This window comes from Podarcis vaucheri, assembly GCF_965113315.1.
Source record: "Podarcis vaucheri genome assembly, chromosome: 10".
Taxonomy (NCBI): Eukaryota; Metazoa; Chordata; class Lepidosauria; order Squamata; family Lacertidae; genus Podarcis; species Podarcis vaucheri.
The window spans coordinates 33,775,545-33,794,145 of record NC_138748.1 but is presented as its reverse complement, the minus strand read 5'-3'; the positions used below and the strand labels follow the sequence as shown (position 1 = coordinate 33,794,145).

The 18,601-nt window shown below is 40.1% G+C and overlaps 1 protein-coding gene across 1 annotated transcript in view; it reads right to left on the bottom strand.

The window, feature by feature from the left end:
* The window catches only part of OTOGL (otogelin like), an 86,880-nt gene extending 69,503 nt beyond the window's left edge, over nucleotides 1–17,377 (bottom strand). Inside the window, exons 1-12 of the mRNA XM_082241158.1 lie at nucleotides 17,293–17,377; nucleotides 16,181–16,220; nucleotides 14,446–14,606; nucleotides 10,361–10,459; nucleotides 9,155–9,309; nucleotides 7,279–7,400; nucleotides 6,179–6,384; nucleotides 4,581–4,708; nucleotides 3,697–3,803; nucleotides 2,313–2,419; nucleotides 1,190–1,315; nucleotides 4–112 (exon numbers count right to left, since the gene is read on the bottom strand). Coding sequence (XP_082097284.1) covers nucleotides 4–112; nucleotides 1,190–1,315; nucleotides 2,313–2,419; nucleotides 3,697–3,803; nucleotides 4,581–4,708; nucleotides 6,179–6,384; nucleotides 7,279–7,400; nucleotides 9,155–9,309; nucleotides 10,361–10,459; nucleotides 14,446–14,606; nucleotides 16,181–16,220; nucleotides 17,293–17,371 — 1,439 coding nt within the window. The 5' untranslated portion in view covers nucleotides 17,372–17,377. The remainder of the gene's footprint in view (nucleotides 1–3; nucleotides 113–1,189; nucleotides 1,316–2,312; nucleotides 2,420–3,696; nucleotides 3,804–4,580; nucleotides 4,709–6,178; nucleotides 6,385–7,278; nucleotides 7,401–9,154; nucleotides 9,310–10,360; nucleotides 10,460–14,445; nucleotides 14,607–16,180; nucleotides 16,221–17,292) is intronic.
* Between the last annotated feature and the right edge of the window lie 1,224 nt (nucleotides 17,378–18,601).

The following is an 18,601-nucleotide window of genomic DNA, read 5'->3' as shown; positions in this document are numbered from 1 at the left end:
TACCAGTCACTACATTCTTGCTCAATTTTTGAGCCAACAGGAAATGCTGTCCCATGATAAACACATGGGCAATCAGAGAGGGAAATACAAGTTCCATTGTCCATTATGAGACCTAAGGTTATAAAAAAATACCATTTATGTTAGCACAATAAACACACACACACACACACACACACACACATATATATCCTGTCATTCATTATGTAGCAAAGATGTTCATCAGGTGAAGTTTAGGGAGGGATGTTGATAAGGCCTTCTCTGGACTTGACGGTTTAAAACCATGTTTTCTCAACCATGGTTAGGATGCAAGAGAGTTTGATACTAAATGAAGCATTAATACCCAACTGTGGTTAAGGATTATATCAGCACTGCCATTTAATCCCTAACCACTGTTGAGGCTGATGACAGCATGAATACTCCGAGTATGGTTTAGGGGATTTTGTTGCTGTTGTTGATATTAATTTTTTGTATCCCTATTTTTAGATTTTACGATTTATGTGGAAATAGTTCAATTTGGTTATATGCTTTTTGGTTTTATTGTTTATGACTACTTTGGTTATGCTTGTGATTATGTAACTATGGAAAGGCGGCATACAAATGAAATGATGATTGTGATGATAAGTAGCAATGGTAGTAAATAGAGAACGAAGTCCACAACCTGTCAGTTTATTCGCTATCAATTAACCAGGATTAAGAGACTGCCATGATACATCTGCACCAATTCACAGCGTGTATGTACATGTCTAGACTAACCTATGGTCTAAAATTGGGAAATTCTGTACAGACAAAAAAACCATCCTATTAAGAGACAACAAATACTGCTGTGACCAATACTGACAACTCTCAAATAGCATTATTTACTTGTACTGTATATCTATATTTGCCATTCACATGTTTGGTGAGCTTTCATACTGACCCAGAGTTGTAAAGAATTCAGTACCTTTTTAAAGCAATACACAAAACAGTATATAGCCAGAGTTGGGAAGAAAAAAAGATGTATAAAAATGAAATAGAAACACACATATGCTTTTCTGAGGTTCTACAGGTTCTTCTGTACATACAACCTAGAAATCAACAGGAACTTCAGAAGATGCAGGTCAAAAGGAGTGTCCCCATTAAAACACGCTTCTGTTGTGAGCAGAGTGGTTCTAACATTCAGATAAGGTAATTGAAAAAGCAGCTTACTTACCATCGGGACAGTAGCATCCATCTAAGCAATGAAGATTACTGCCAAGACAATCTTTCTCAAAAGTGCAGGTTGGAGGACAACAGCTAATACAATCTCGATGGATAAAACTATCTTCACATTTATCATCTAAAATACAAGAAGTTCAAAACATTGCTATGATCCTGGACATTGCATTTAGATAAGGAGACATATTGCACAAACCCAATAAATTAATGGTCCTAAGTTAGTTGTGTTCATCAACTTCAATGGGTCTACCTTGAGACTAGCATTGAATACCACCCACAAAGTATTGTTCTACAGTGTATTAATAGTACTGTAACTAATTACTAGTATCCTAAATTTAGCATATGTTTCACGTCCAAACATCTTCAGGTAGGACCTTCATAGGCACATTCATAGTAAGAGGAATCTGGAGTGTAGACATGTACATTTATAGGAACCAGGAGTGTGCATGTGTGAGAGAGAGGGGGGGAGAGAGAGAATGTAAATAATCCTGAAATCTAGTATGAAAAATGGTGGTACATAAATATTTTACATAAATATTTATATGAAGGTAATGTAGAATACACATCTGCTTTGACAGGATATTGAAACATCTCTATTACCCTGGCCAAGTAGTCAAAATCCTAAAATTTGAAAGCAATTGGTACTTAGAATTGTTCTTGTTTCCACTCTGAATGGCTGCAATGTGCCAACTATACCATTGGGTTGCTGCAGTGGAAATTTCTCAGTGGTATTAGGTTGGTCCAACAAACACCTTTAACACTGATTGATACACTGAAGCTATTGTTTGGCTGACCTAATATTAAAAATAAATGTAAAGGGACCGCTGACCATTAAGTCCAGTCATGGACGACTCTGGGGTTGCGGCGCTCATCTCGCTTTACTGGCCAAGGGAGCCAGCGTTTGTCTGCAGACAGCTTCCAGGTCATGTGGCCAGCATGACTAAGCCACTTCTGGTGAAACCAGAGCAGTGCAGGGAAACCTTGCACTTTGTGCTTTCGAACTACTAGGTTGGCAGGAGCAGGGACCGAGCAATGGGAGATCACCCCGTTGCGGGGATTCGAACTGCCGACCTGATCAGCAAGCCCTAGGCTCTGTAGTTTAGACCCACCAGACTTACTACATGCTGGAAAATCATCCCTCCAGTCTCGCACTGGGTAGCCTGCATGTGAACATGATCGAGCATACTCTGTCACTGCTCGGCAGTAAGTTTCATCATCGTCCTCTCTGAAAAGACAAAAACGAACCCTTACTGATTAAATCTGTAATCTTTAAACTATATGTGTAGGATTATTTTAACTTCATAAGAAAATTGATATAATACAAGCTAGGATTCAGTTTTCAGCAATAACCCCTTTCCTGCTACAGCCACAAAGGAGAGGGGTGTCCCTCAATCCTCAGGAGTACATTTTCAGGACACATGGGGGCGTATAGGTAGCAAAGCCCTGCTCTGTGAACACAGGTCCATTATGTTCACAAAACAGAAAACAGAAGTTGGAATCCGTGCCAAAGACACCGAAATGAAAATGAAATCTACCTTTCAGCAGATGTTCCAGCTTCTAGTAGTTTTATGTTTAATATAATGATCTATCACATGGTATGCGTGCTGGTGGTTTGAAATCCCTTATTATAAAGTCACCATGTCAAACTCCATTATGCTTGTTTCCTTACCCTCACTCTCCTCACCTTACCACAGATAATTCAATTAAATGAATCTCACCAACTACATGCCTTGGCATAGATAAACTGTCATTCTACAAGCTGCTCCCTGCAGTCTGCCACAGAGCAAGAATTCACTTTCACAAATAGCCCAAGCCTGGTTAATGAACCCCCCCACACACACACACACCTGCAAAAAAATAAAATAAAATAATCTGAAAGTTTTCTGTACTTGTACCATCCTTAGTTTTCACAAATGTTCATTAGGAAAAATAAGTAATGATACCGGTGAAGAGATGTCAAAAAGGTTTACTGGGCCTGGGCATAGAAACAAGCTTTATCGCCTAGATAGTGTTCGTCTCAAACAAGAGTTGAGCATTAGAAGTGCCCAAGCTAAAGTCTTTTGTCAAGCTGGGAAAATGGGTCACCAGTTAAACACTGCATTGTTTTGTGTTTATGGAGCTGTTTATGGAGTTGTTGTTTTTTACAGTTTCTGCAGTCCCCTAGCAAATCAGCAGAGATGTTTCTCTGCAGCACTGCAAGAGGCTACTGTGAAGAACTGTCCCTGTGAAAATTAAGTGTATCTGGCTTGGCTTCCAATGGAGCTACAGACAGTTTCTAGGTAAGTACGTTGGCTTATTTCCTGGCTAAACTAATGGGAGATAATGGGGCAGGAAGTTTGCCTACCTCTATTGTAGCTGACTTTGACATTTTGAACTGCTCCAGGTTCTTAAGAATAGAGAAAATCACTTACAAGGCAAAGAAACAATAATGGTGAAAACGCAACACACCACCCAATTGGGGACAATACAAAAAAGAAATGGCGGGGGGGGGACTTTGCTTACCTACAAAGGTCATTCATACAGCTGGAAATATAGGGGTAAGGATCAATGCTTTGGTGGCAGCTGAGAAAAGGGAACTGCAAGAGTATTTGGCACTTGAAGTATATGTTCTGTGCAAAAAAAAGAATATAGCTGATTATTAATTCATGTATGTTTCATAAAATAAGCATGAACTACCCCCCATCCCAAGGTCACTTTTTAACTCTCCCTGAGACCCGTACAATTTCTGCTATAACCCCTCTGTTGTCCTACATTGTGTTTCTAATGCTTCTCCCTTCCCAACTGTGTTGTATTGGCAAAATATCTCCCAGGTTCAGTGATAAAGAAAGAGAGAGCATTCCCCCGAGGAACTCTTCATTCTTTAAGTAACAATGAAAATTAAATCATTGTTTAATTTGGCAATAAAATGAACTCTAGTCTATTCAGGAGAGCATGCTGAAAGTACAGCTCTTCTAACTTCCTCACATTTTTTTTAAAATCAAAAAAGAATTCAGGATTGTCCCACACTGAACTGCTGATAATCAGATTAAACTTCTTGACCCAACCTATTTACCAGTGTCCATGGGCTGTATCCAGTGATTTCATCCCACTAGCATAAGGACTTCCACTACGCAACTGGATTTCTCTCTTGTGACCCCCTCCACAAATCAGTATTGGAGTTTCCCCTACCCCTAAGTATACATGAAGGTACATGCTGCTAGCCTCCACATCCCACTCACACTGTCTCCTAACCCCTTGAGAAGCTTTCAAGAGGCTGCAGGAGCATCAGAGAACGGCAAATTTCTCTTCTATGAGATTTCTGCTATTCAGTGCTCTCACTGGCCAAAGGCCAGAAAAACAAATATCCTAGAGGCCACTCTATAAAAACAGCAATCTAGTCAGCTTACCTCATAAGATTCTGTGTCAATGTAACATGGACTAGGAAAATCAGAGGCAATAGCTACACAAGCTGCATCATCTGGAGTTTGCACAGACCAACTGTTAGCAAATTTAGCAATATCCTCCTTATAGTCACCTATTAAACAACACAATTTCCCACAAGAGTAAATGACATATGGCTAGCAACGTGCGAATGCATATACTATAGATCAGGCTTCCTCAAACTCGGCCCTCCAGATGTTTTGAGACTATAATTCCCATCATCCCTGACCACTTGTCCTGCTTGCTAGGGATCATGGGAGTTGTAGGCCAAAAACATCTGGAAGGCCGAGTTTGAGGAAGCCTGCTGTAGATAGTATTAAAATAGTAGTCCATTTATGCATATAATTATTTCCTACATTTATCGGTCATGGAAATGATTGCAATTTCCAGACACCATGTGCTTGTCTGGAAGCACCCTTGACCTGAGCCCATTAAACCTTAAACCTTTGTAACATATCTCACACAACAAGGCATTTACGGCATACTGGTGGCCATGATTAAAAAAAAAAATATTAACCACATGAGGTTGTATCCACAGAGTAGACTCATTGAAATGATTGGAGATGACTAACTTAGGTCCATTATTTTCACTTAGTCTACTCATAAGAAGAACCTACTGGATCTGGCAAATGGTTCCTCTCGCTTAGTATCCTGTTCTGATAGTGGCCAACCAGATGCGTGTAGGAAACCTGCAAGCAAGTTCCAGGCACAAGACCATGGCTAACAGTAACTGGGATCAGAAGCATTCACTGCCCCCAACTGTGGAGGCAGAACATAGCCCATATGGCCAGTAGCCATAGGTAGCCTTATCCTTCAGGAATTTGTCTAATTCTCTTTAAAAGTCATCCAAGTTGGTAATCATCACTGCCTCCACTACTCGGAGTATAACTCAGTTAGCTTCTGTCATCATATCTACTTTGCTCTGAATTATGGGTACACCATAGAGCTGATATGAAAGCATCTTGTTATCACTCGGCAAAGCATCAATAGCTCCGAACTAAGAGACAACCAGCATGAATCTCATGACTGCAATAAATTTACCAGATGACCTTATGCAAGTCAGTCTCTCAACTTCGGCCCCCTATGTTGTAATACAAGGCTAACACCACTGGCCTTTCTTCCAAGGTTACTGTAAGGATTGCAACAAGAAGGAATGATATTGTGTACTTTGAACATGCATACCATAAGCATTATATAAATCTACTGACATTTTGTCCCAAACAAAACTTGAAGAAAAAAAGATAACTACAGTTCACAATACAGTGGTACCTCCGGTTGCGCACGGGATCCATTCCGGAGCTCCGGTCGGATCCTGATGTGTTCGTATCTGGAGGTGCTGCTTCTGTGCGTGCATAGAGTGCTTCTGCACATGAGCACACGTGGCAAAATCCAGAAAAATATTTCCGGGTTTGCCACGTACCTATCCCAAAGAATACGTAACCGGAGGTGAACGTAAGTAGAGGTACCATGGTACAATATCCTTGCAGTGTTCCCTTACACTTGTAAGAGGCTAGGATCCATGAGGGTTGCATTCACAAATTATCTGACTCGGCTATCTGCTTACTATTTTGTATTACAAGATCATCCGATGAGTTGCTGTTATAGTTTCCACACAAGCCACATGTTTTCCCCTGGTGTTCTTCAGTCAGTTTGATGTAAATCCCGGAGCTTCCATCCCAAGCTAGGGAAAAGCCAAAGGTCGTTTTCACCAGAATATAATCTGCTAATCTTTCAATGAAAACGTTTCCAATTGTTTGGGGCAATCTCAATCTGGGGAAGCAGAAGAAGTTTCACTTCAAAAAGTGCAAGTCAAATGCATTTCATGTTGTCTTTTTACTCATTTGATACATAAAACCATATAATAAAAACTATATAAAAAATTAAAATCAGAAATCCACTATTATAGGATATTTCCTTAATTGTCAACATATACCTGGCAGCACTGAAGGTTTTCAACAGACCTTGGTTTACTGTGCTGTGAGGCCTTGCTCACAGCACAGTAAACCATAGTTTACAATAAATGTGCTGATCTCAACCACTTTACTCATCCACATTCTCACTCTCACATAGGAGTAACAAACTATGGTACTTGGCTTAGTGTTACACCCAAACCAGTGATTTCACTCCCAACAAACCATGATTTAAAGCCAAGATTTGTTCTTGGCTTACTGATTGCAGTTTGAGTAAAACAAAGCACAATTTTCAGTTCAGACCTAATGTTAAGGCAGCAATCATGGTTTTTTTTCTCCTGCATGTGACTGAAGAGGAGCAAAGGGAATGAGACTGGTGCATTCACAGTAAACCATTAACCCTAGCTTTCTGTAGTTCACAAACTGGGCCACTGTACAATCAAAATGTACAGTTGAAATTCTTGATTTTAATTATACTTTTTCCTTTTTCCATCATTCAAACATAAATTGTCACTTTAGATAAATTAATGTGAGCTCCTATTATTCCCCATATTCATTTAATGACATTACAGTGGGGCAGGGGGGAAGCCAATGCTTTTATACTCCAAATCAATCTTTATTTCCTACTTCAAAGTTTTTTCACACTGGACCTGTAATAGAGCTGTATTAGAGTACATTATTTCCCTAAGCATTATCGCAATACTTTATCTCTGATTTTAAAACATCTTTAGATAAAAACCTCTGGACTGTTTACCTGATCTTGCCCTTTCTTACTTCGTGCCGCAATATGATTATTTCCTCCTGATTTGCAAAGAACAAGCTGACTGACCGCCAACAAGAATACACTGAACCAACACAACGTGGGCTGTTGTTAATCTTAAAGGGAGAGAAATAGATTTACGTGAGTAACAAATACATTATTTTGCCCGGTATTTGCAAGCAGCTCACCTTGTTTTCCAAAAGAGACCAAGAACTGGGACCAATAATACTTTGGGCAATTTTAACTCATGTGCATCTAACTACTCGTTCTACGTGCCTATTTCATAGTTTGGTTTTTCATCTTTTAATATTTGTCTGTTGTTATGATTGTTCTCTCTGCTTTATATACATTATAAAATGAAATAAGAATAATAAACTTTACCCCAAATAATACTTTGGGCAGCTTTTTACCCCATTATTTTTTTTTTTTTTTTGGTACAAATATCCAAGTACAAAATACAAATGTATCATTTCAGCTGCATCACGATGTAGCTGAAGAATCGTCCCCCTCCTTCTATGGACTTTAGAGGAAAACGCAGGTCACAAGCATGTGATCTGTCTTCTGCCTCTTTCCCTTAATTGTGAGGAATCCTTCTGGGTCTCATGTCTAAACACAGGTACCATAAACATATGTGTCAGAACGAACGATGGGTGAATCTATCAGTTTTGGTTTCTCTCATTTTCCAATCTTAAATTCAGTTCCCCATTATTTCCACATCAGTTTGCCTTTTTTTCAAGTCTTCGTGAAAATTCATGAGCATTTGACTACATATTTCCTCTAATATAGGGTAAAAAGGTAAAGGAGCCCAGGGACGGTTAGGTCCCGTCAAAGGCGACTGTGAGGTGTGGCACTCATCTCAGTTCAGGCTGAGGGAGCCGGCGTTTGTCCACAGACAGCTTTCCGGATCATGTGGCCAGCATGACTAATTTGCTTCTGGTGCAACGGAACACCCGACTGAAGCCAGATCACGCAGAAATGCCATTTACCCTATTTTATTATATTATATTTTTAAATTTTCTTTCTTGCTTTATATTTTTAATAAAAATCTCAAAGCGGTTTACAGCATACTAAATCAACAAAGCAATAGCCGGGCGATGTTCCTCTGGCCTCATGAGGAGCCTCTGCCTCCTAGGCCAGGTGGAAAGGGCCTTCCCGCCGCAGCGGTACCTATTTATCTACTTGCACTGGTATGCTTTCAAACTGCTAGGTTGGCAGAAGCAGGGACAAAGCAACGGGAGCTCACCCCGTCAAGGGCTTCGAACCGCTGACCTGATTGGCAAGCCCTAGAGGCTCAGTCATTTAGACCACAGTGCCACCCTCATCCTCCTCTTAATATACACATGCCTATATGCAATTTTGCCTAATATACACACATTTGCATAATTTCCTGTAATATAACACATTTTCATGTTGTTTTCACTAATATATTCATTTCAATGCATGCTTTACTCTTGTATAAGCATTTTTATACCCAGGACTCAGCTGGGGAACTGCATTGCACAATTCAGCACACTGCAAACTTTTAAGGATGGTTGGTTTTTGCTTCATGTGTTGCTTTGGAAAGCGTAAATTAGGTAGCTTTGGTAATCAAATCAAATTTTTCCCGCATCCCTAGTCAGAACTCACAAGCACAAATACCATGCACAGGAGATCAGACACAGAAGCATACATGTTTCTCTCTTAAACCTGGGCATCAAAACCAGCTATGCATGTATGAGTTGTCTTGAAAAGCAGATACACATATTTCAATAAAAAAACATTACAATCTGTGCAGAGCAACTACAAAGGAGTTAAAGAAAGTGGAAAGAAATGTTGTACTAATTTTTTATTCTGTTTTTACTTCCCTCTCAAGCCAAATTCCCAATCTTACCCACACAGTGTATTGAGGCTCTGGATCACTGCAATCTTTCACAAAAATGTATGAACAATTTCCCGGGAAGTAATAATAGATGCCGTCAAATGTTTCAAAGTGATGCTGACCCCATGATTTGCAAATTCCATCTCTGTCTGTGCCAGCGTTTGGAACTAGAAAGAGCAAAGTGTTGGTTTGCAGGTGCAGCAAAAGAAGCCCCATGTCACCCATTTCAAATATATTCATCATATCATTTTATACACACACACACACACACACACAAAATTCAGATTATGAAGGGGGTGATCTAAGAGATGCCTGTCAGATATAGGCCAGATTATTTGGATCACAATCAAAAAAATCAATTCACATTCATGTTGGCATCACATAAACAGCTTGAGTATCCTCTGAATTTTTCCCCTTTAATAATCTGTGGCTCCTTCACTTGCATTCAAATTTGGTTTGCAACCAGAGAACATGAACTCAAGATGGAGCAAAAAATAAAACAGAGAAGAATATCACAGATGTAACATCTCTCATTGCAGTGTGGAAAAGAAGGAAATAGCACACAGGCTGAATGTTGCTCAGCTTCAGAGCTCTTAAAGAGAGGGGATAAAATTGGAAGTGCTTGCCTTGAAACCCCATTATTCTTGTTCAGTAGTTTAAAAGTACTATTAATTTCACTGAGATTCCTGGCAGACTCATGCGGGTAGACAGCTACTTTCCATGCAGTCATGTGGAGGCTGGCTCATGCAGCAATTTACTCAAATGTAGTGGCTCACCATGCAGATTCAGCCATCTTCAGCACAGGCTGTTTGTGATGGTACAGGATCAGTTCCTGTATCCATTCACCACTGACTCTGTACAGAAACTCCAAGTGGCTGAATATAACCCAATGTAAATTGGTCTTTTAGTGAAAGTTCCATGCAATTAAACTGGGATCTAGCATTTGATTAGGTTTATTTATTATTTTTCTAAAAAAATGTATACCCTGCTTTTCACCTCATCTAGGTCTCAAAGTAGCTTACAAAGAATAAAAATGTGCAATCCAAAAATAATAATAATGTTAAAATAGTGATATGCGTGACACTTTAACAATTCGCTTCCACAAACTGTTGGAAGCAAATTACAAAAGCATTGTATGCATTACTGTTTTAACAAACAAGGTTGTAACATCTCACCTTAATATGAAATTCAGCTTCTTAACATCTTCCTGGAACTTACCAATTTGGCACCGTTCACCCTGTGCCTGGAAAGTCTCACAGTCACATATTCCAGCCTCTGTACAAACTGCTCCATTAAGGCATTCTTGAGGGCAAGAACCTGGACAGCAGAAACAGACAGATGTCAGCAAGCGCACAAACTGCATGAACATCCTGCATAGTTTGGATAAAAGTCTACCCATATTAAAGAAAACTGCACCAGCTTTCTTATATAAGACATAAAGCCCAAATTATTTTTTCTTTGGTATATTATTTGTCACTTTATATGCTAATGGCAGCAACAACAAAAAACAGTGCTTCCTTCCACTTATTGAAAGGTTGTGTTGCCACATGCAGACCAGAAATCACCATTACCTTTACTGCTGCAAAAAGCTACCATATATAATTCCTCACCAAGCATATATTCAGTTCCTTCTTTTCATAACTGGAAGAGTTCTCCCAGAACTGAACTCTATTAAAAGTACATAATAAATTAAAAGGATCATCCAATATAGGCTTGCCATACATCAGGAAAATTCCTGACATGTCCTGATTTTTGGATGTAAAAATAGCCTTGGGGGAAAATGTGGCTGAATTGACAAAATGTCAGGGAAAACCTGGATGGTACAATGCAGCCCAGGTGTGAGAATTTCTTACAGACATTGCTAAACTACAACTTGGGAATAAGCACCACTGAAGCCAATAGGATGCACTTTTGAGTAAGCACATGCAGAATTGCAGTGTATGAGTGTGAAATGGGAAAACCTTTGTTCAAATCTTTCTCAAGCAGGGATTCACATGGTGGCCTTAAAGCATTCCACTTTTCTTTCAGCTTCAGTGCCAGTCTCCAAAACCCCCATCATAATGATGGGAATAGTACTAGCATAGATTACAGGGCAGTTGTAATCATCACTGGGATGCTAGTGACTGTTGATGTTTTTGGATGATGCCGTGGCCTTTTGGCTGGTGCAATAAAAGTTTTTGGTGATGATAGTGAGATACTTGAAATACACTACAAAATCTCGGGTTGTTACATATTAAATAAGGAATTTAGGAGTGCATTTAGCCATTTGATTCCATTTATGAACTACTTCCCATAAAAATATCTTGAAGCAATCATACAGTAAAAACATCAGTAATCAAAAACAATTTTAGAATTCTATGTATAACAACAGTTTTTATAAAAGAAAATCATATGTAAAAACAATTTCAAATTCAATATGGAACCATAGTAGGTTACCAACTGTTGATGCCCTCCACCCCTGAAATATTGGCTTGGTCAGGGAGCAGGAGAAACACAGTAAATACTTAAACAATGAAAAGTCTTTTTCAGTGCGAGGTTGCAGCAACTAATGTATAGAATTGTTGCTGTGTTTACTGGATCCATGATTTTGGCCAGTGGTTTCACAGGAGCACTTTCAATCCTCTATGTAATAATGTAATAAACTCTAGAAAATCAAATTGTATGTCAGCATTCCTGATTAGAATTACTGGCAATGATTATTTTATGGAACATTTCACAAATGTCTTTTCAAAGAGGAATCATAGTAATGATATGGTCCTGACCTCCTGATGAATTCTGAGCCTGAGAAAAGGCCTCATGTATGTGAGCCCCAGAAGAAACTGCAGCAGTCTAAGAGAGAAAGACAAAGATAAAAGCAAATCGTGCAATTGGAAGTACAAAACCAATGTTTCTGATAATGGTGCAAAAGAAAATTATTATAATTAAACTAAATTATCCTGAATTTGCACTCGAGCCAAAAAGCCTTGATAATTCAAACACTAGATATGTTGCACAAACAGCAAGCTAACAGACGTGGGCACAACTTAAAATTCATATAAGTGATACATTACAATTTTAACTGTATTCCATATCTGAAATGTACAGGTTAAATGTACTGCCATTTTGTGTGATTTGTTTCCACCACTGATGTTTCTTAAAAGCCACCAGACTCCAGTTCACACGTTCACCCAAGGTGGGAAAGTTGTATTTCTAGCGAAGCAGGAGGTATACACCAATACACACACCTTTGAGGCTACACATGTAAAGCAGGTGATAGGCACAAATAGATTATGGACAATGTGCAATTCTTCCCTTACTTTTTTGATCATATGGGTTAGTCCTTCGCACATAAAGCTGATACCATGATGGGACAACCTTCCTTTCTGAGAGAATTTGTTTATTAATAGTTGTAGGTGTTTCCTCACTGGGAGTTAATGTTAAAACTACAGTGGTACCTCGGGTTAAGTACTTAATTCGTTCCGGAGGCCTGTTCTTAACCTGAAACTGTTCTTAACCTGAAGCACCACTTTAGCTAATGGGGCCTCCTGCTGCTGCTGCGCCGCCGGAGCACAATTTCTGTTCTCATCCCGAAGCAAAGTTCTTAACCTGAAGCACTATTTCTGGATTAGCGGAGTCTGTAACCTGAAGCGTATGTAACCCGAGGTACCACTGTATAGATGTTTCTTTAGAGTCTTTTGAATGGGAGAGGCTCTTTCGGCAAATTTAGGTTAGTAGCACTGGTCCTGGGACATCCCACTGCTCAGGAAAATGGAAGCACATAAGAATGGCATTAGCGGTGAGATGACCTTTTATTTGAGAGAAAGTAACTTGATGTGACTGAACTAAAACAGAGGAAGCTGCAGAAACTTTCTTAACTCTAATAATAATAATAATAATAATAATAATAATGGTAAATGACCCCTGGATGGTTACACCCAGTCAAAGGGGACTATGGGGTTACGGCGCTCATCTCGCTTTTAGGCCGAGGGAGGCGGCATTCGTCCACAGACAGCTTTCCAGGTCATGTGGCCAGCATGACTAAACTGCTTCTGGCGCAACGGAATAGTGTGATGGAAACCAGAGCACATGGAAATGCCATTTACCTTCCCACCGCAGCAGTACCTATTCATCTACTTGGACTGGCGTGCTTTCGAACTGCTACATCAGAAGCAGCTGGGACAGAGCAAAGGGAGCTCACCCCGTTGTGGGGATCCAAAGCACCAACCTTCTGATTAGCAAGCCCAAGAGGCTCAGTGGTATGTATCGAAACAGCAAATGAAGGCATCCCAATAGTCAAAAGAGCAACTTGGAACAAGGACAGAGGCCTCGGAACAGCAAAGACATTTGGTTGAAATGAAAATGGAGCAGCGAACCCAGCAGAAAATTAAGACAACAAAGCAGCTTAATGAGTATCTTAAGGCAAGTGTGAAGGAGGATCTCAGAACCGGCATGAATGTCTTCTAAGTGTAGGGTCTGTGCTCTCAGTGCTGGGACCCCAAAGCCCTCCTTGATCAACAGGTATAGGTTCAGAGTTGACCCAAAAGCCCAGTTCTCTACTCCACTCTCATCTAAAAGAACTGTGCATTAGGGATGGGGAATATTTTCTGCCAGAGGAACATTTTCCCTTCTGGGCTACCTTCCCACTGCCACATTGCACTGGTGGACAGGGTTAGAGGCAAAAGTGGGTACAGCAATTAATATAAATTTTATCTTAGTGCAGTAGGCTGGTTTCAATGCACACAGACACACCTCTCTATCCTCCATCCAGAGTAGCTGGACAAAACAATTTGGGGTCCAATGCAGGGGCACCAAGAGGTGTGGCCTGGGAAGAGTACCGAAACCTGGAGGGCTGATTTGGTCCCAGGCCAGAGGCTCCCCAACCCTGCTGTACATTAAAACCGATATTGAAACTGTTATATTAGAAAACTAGTCTGCAGAGATCTCCAATGTAGTGAGGCACTGAAGCAGGGAGAGCACTTTTCACAAGTAAGCAACTCTGTCCTGGGAACCTATTGTAGAGCGGAGCAGAAGCTGTCACAATAACAGCACCGTCTGAAAAACAGCTCATCTACTGTTTCGTGATCTTGCCTTTTGCCAAGCACTAACAAAATTCCCAGTCTCTTTGTTTGCTCTCACAAAAGAGATAACAGTGAAATACACCCCCTACCCCGCTTGATGTGCGTCACTTGGTTTGTTGGGGTGGTTAATTCAAGAAGCGATTTGCAAAGAATGAATGAATGGCTGAATGTAGGGTTTGCATTTTGAGAATTGCAGGAAAACAGGTATGGAAAAGCAACTCCTCCTCATCCCTGCCTTGCTATTACCATTTCCATTCTGCTGCACAAAGGCTTCATTGTAGGGATAGCAAGCTCCCCTTGTAGGCTGATGGGTGAGAGTGTGTGGGTTTTTCTTTTCTCCCTTTGAGGTATAACCTACCTCAGCTGCTAAGAGATCTCTTTTCTGACGAATTGCATTAAATCCATTCCTGGAAGAAAACAAAAAGAATCTTGTATAATCAAAGGTCTCGAAGCAACCTGAATCGGTAGGCTCCCAGGAGAGAGGTGTTTCTCTTTGATTTCTCTCATTTTATCAAAGACACCTTTCTTGAGTTAATTCTTCTTTTATTTCCCCCTTTTTAAAGTTCATGTTCAACATTCGTCCCCTCTTTTTCGACAAAATACAAGAAGAAACCCCCCTTTTTTCATTTGCCTTTCGAAGTGAACAGTTAGTAAGAGAAATAACTCAGAACTAGATCTACTTTAGTTTGTAAAACAAGAGCTGCATTAAATTCCGCAATCCAAACTGCTGAGTATGCACAGATTTAGGTCAGTGGTCCTACAGGCAGTATTTAACAAAGAAATATGCTGCCAATTGAATAAGTCAGTGAGAGTTGAAGGGTGCTCCATAGGCCTTCCAGTCCAAACTCTTGCTTCATGCAGGAAGACTTCAGCAACGCTAATGCTTCTGCAAATGGTTATCTAGCCTCTGCTTGAGGTTGCAGTACGGTAGGGTACCCATCTAGTCAGCCAGGTAATTGATTCAGGTATCTCTTGAGGGTGCTCTGCCTTGAGCAAGGGGTGTTCCTCCCCACTTTGCTTTTTTATGAAACTGGTAATTGAAATGATGTGATACCAAGATCTCAGTCTTGTTTTACGGAATATTGTAGGGGAGCAAATGGTGACACACACAAGTGCTTTTCAAGGTCAGATTAATTTTTTTTTCTTTTCCCCCACCTTCATTCTGAATAGTGCATTATAATTACACCTCACTTGTTGATCTTCCCTGACTTGCAACTGAAATTGCCACCAAAGCAGTGGCAGTTCAATTGTTAAATATAATTTAGCTACTACTGTGTGGGCTATCACCTATGGGAACAGCAACACATAGAAATTAGAATTAATGGACTCTAAGGATAGTTTTAAGAACCAAAATAACTACCTCTGCTTTCAAGAACATAAGCAGTTATCATGTAAATTATTCTTTCTAGGTGCTTCATCTTCTGGATGGCCTTCCTTATTTAAGAGCATCCCATTTAATTGGGGGTAACGTGTCCTACACTGCTGCATGCAAATAATTTGACAAGAGATTAGGCGCTACATTTGGGAGGGGTATTGTGTTTAAGTCTACAAAATGGTGTATCTTTTTACTCAAAGAGAATCCTAACTAAACTGAAATAACAGATATATGTTGACTTTATACTTCCACCACACCCATCCAAGCAGCGTATTATAATTGGTAGTGCAGATAAACATTTTCAAATATTTCTTTTCAGTTCCAAGCACCATATAACACAATCAAAAGCACTTTTTTCCCACGCTTGCCTTACATTCAATTACTGCAGTTACAAAACAGGCATATTTCATTACCAACAAAATGCCTTTGGGTGACGTTTTGCCTGCTAATGCTCTGAAAATCAGTAATGTCACCATAGGGGGGGAGTTTAATACATACTTGCTTAATTATACTTTTTATTTCATATACTTTTGATGCATCAGAGTCATGCTATACACTCTGACTGAATGGGCTATTATATCCTGCAAATGATGAATGCAGACTCACCTTGGAGCTCTTTTCAGAAGAGACAATTCACAGAGGGATCCTGTTAGATAAAAAAGGCAGAAAGACTCTCACTCTTCCCCCTTGTATCTGCTCTAGACTGAGCTCAGAAAATTACGATGAATCTGAGTTCAGTTTTAAAAACAAGGATTTGTACTCTTTCAGAAATGATTAACAGGATTTTCCGTTAAGATGCATCCAGACAAAGGTAGAATATAGACTTCTTATGAGTGGCAGAAGCCTGTTATTTGAAAACACCGAAGCGTTTGAGAACTCAGAACTTGCTGCTTTCGAACACATGAAGAAAACTGCATGCACAGCACAATATAAACTGTGTTTACTGAGAGATAAGTCACAGCGTGAATTACATACAAGTAGGTATGCTTTGGATGACAGGCATATGAAATATAAGGCTTAAGTGGAAGTCCTGCAGTGATTCCTATGCAATCCTTCCAGGATCAGGTTCACTGTCATTAAATATGAGAGTCCTGACTTGGTAAAATTGACTCTTTAGCAGCCTTTTTAGATAACACACAGAGCCATCTGTTTCAATCCGTATCTATTGCATGACAAACTGTTATTTATGCATTTTAAGTTTTGCCATAAAGCCATAATGCCTAAAACAATTCCCCAGACTCTCCAGAACTTCTGTTATTAGCATGTGAGATAAAAAGCCAGCTAAGAAATATTTCATCAGTTAATATATTTTTTTACCACTTCAACACTCTGAAGGAACAGCAGAACTCCAGAAGAAAACTGTAAGTTACTTTGAAGGAAAATAAATTTGTCATCCAATTCTATGCACACTTTATTGGAAACAAACCCCGCTGAATACAGTTGGATTGGCTTCCAAGTTAACACGCACAGAATTGCATTGTTAGCTGTTTTAAACCAAAATTCCTCAATTTAGACCACAGCTTTTTTAACCGCATCAAAGTTGCTTTCGTTTTCCATATACCTGAGATAAAGAATACACCTTATTCAGTAACAGAAATAGGTTTTTATTCTTTTGCAAGAAAGGGGGGGGGGGAAGCAACCAACTCTATTTTATTTCTTAGAGCTTTTATCAGTTATTTGTAGTAAAAAAACACACCAAGCAAACGAACAAAACTTACCTTCCAAGGAAAACAGCAGAAAATGAACCCAAAATATGTCCCACGGTATCATGAAATTGACTTTTCTCACAATGTTCATTTCAAGGTAACTTCTTAAGATGGAAAGTGTCCAGACTGGTGCCCTTAACTATGATGGCATCTTAAAAGTTAACGTCCTTCGCAGATCTTTTGTAAATTTGGTAAACTGAAATAAAAAGGGGGGAGGGGGAAGCAAAACGGAGTTTTCTTGCCACATTCACTTTTTTAGAGCTTTGGAATCGCAGCATGCGCTTTGGCTGGGTCTCTCTCATTAGTAATGCATGGTAGTTCCTTACCTGAGTCAGTATTAGTTTCACGGGACCTGACGCTCCTACTCCTCTTTTGGACTGAATCAACCCTTTATAACGCTTGGGGACAGGGACACAGAAAGAAATCTTTCTGTGCCACATTACTTTGAGAGATCATTTTGCATCTGTCTGCTTTGAAGCCTGCACTGACCAAGAGTTCCTCCCCCTCTCCCATCTTACAACCACAACTTGAAGAGTTCAAACATTCAGAAGCGTTCGTCTTTGAAGCACATTTGTTTCAATAGCAATGATGTCAATTTGCATCAAGCAAGCATCCATTTGTAACGGGTTTCACCTGAATTTATGAAACGTGACCGTAATCCTCTCTCTTATATCGTGCATATTCTACACAAATAAGCGACGCCATTCTGATGTGTGTAGGGCTCTCAAAGACGTCAGATATGGAACCGTATCAAGTGACAGAACAACCGTCTCTCGATCAGAATAGTTCAACAACTCTCATAAGAGATGCAAAGGAATGTGTTCCATTCAAGTGATGGGGCTAGGGGAACACTAGTCCCTGGTGTTGGAATCTTGTCAGAATGTCATGCAACAGGAGCATATCCCCCCCCACACACACATCAACATGTTTGGATGTTAAGCTAAGGGAGGCACTGCTGGTAGGTCTGCCACCCTTCCTGGTTCAATGAAAACATAAAAGGACCTTGCTTGTGGTGGACCCCAGGCAGAGGCGCCATCTTCTCAAGATGATTGAGAGGGCCTGAGATGCTGTCCTGACATCACGTGTGTGATGTTGCGAGGAGCCAGGGGGCAGAGCTGAATGCCCCCTGAACATTGAGGGGGTCCGGCCCCCTCCAAAAAAACATTGTGAGGTACAAAAGTGCATTGGCCCCTCCAAGCTGACGTGTCGGACCCCAGGTTGTACAACTTGCACCATCACAGTATGCTTTTTGACAACTGATCAAGACACATTTCTTTGCCCAAGCCTTTGATGGAGTTTTCTCTTCCCTCCTCACTGCTGT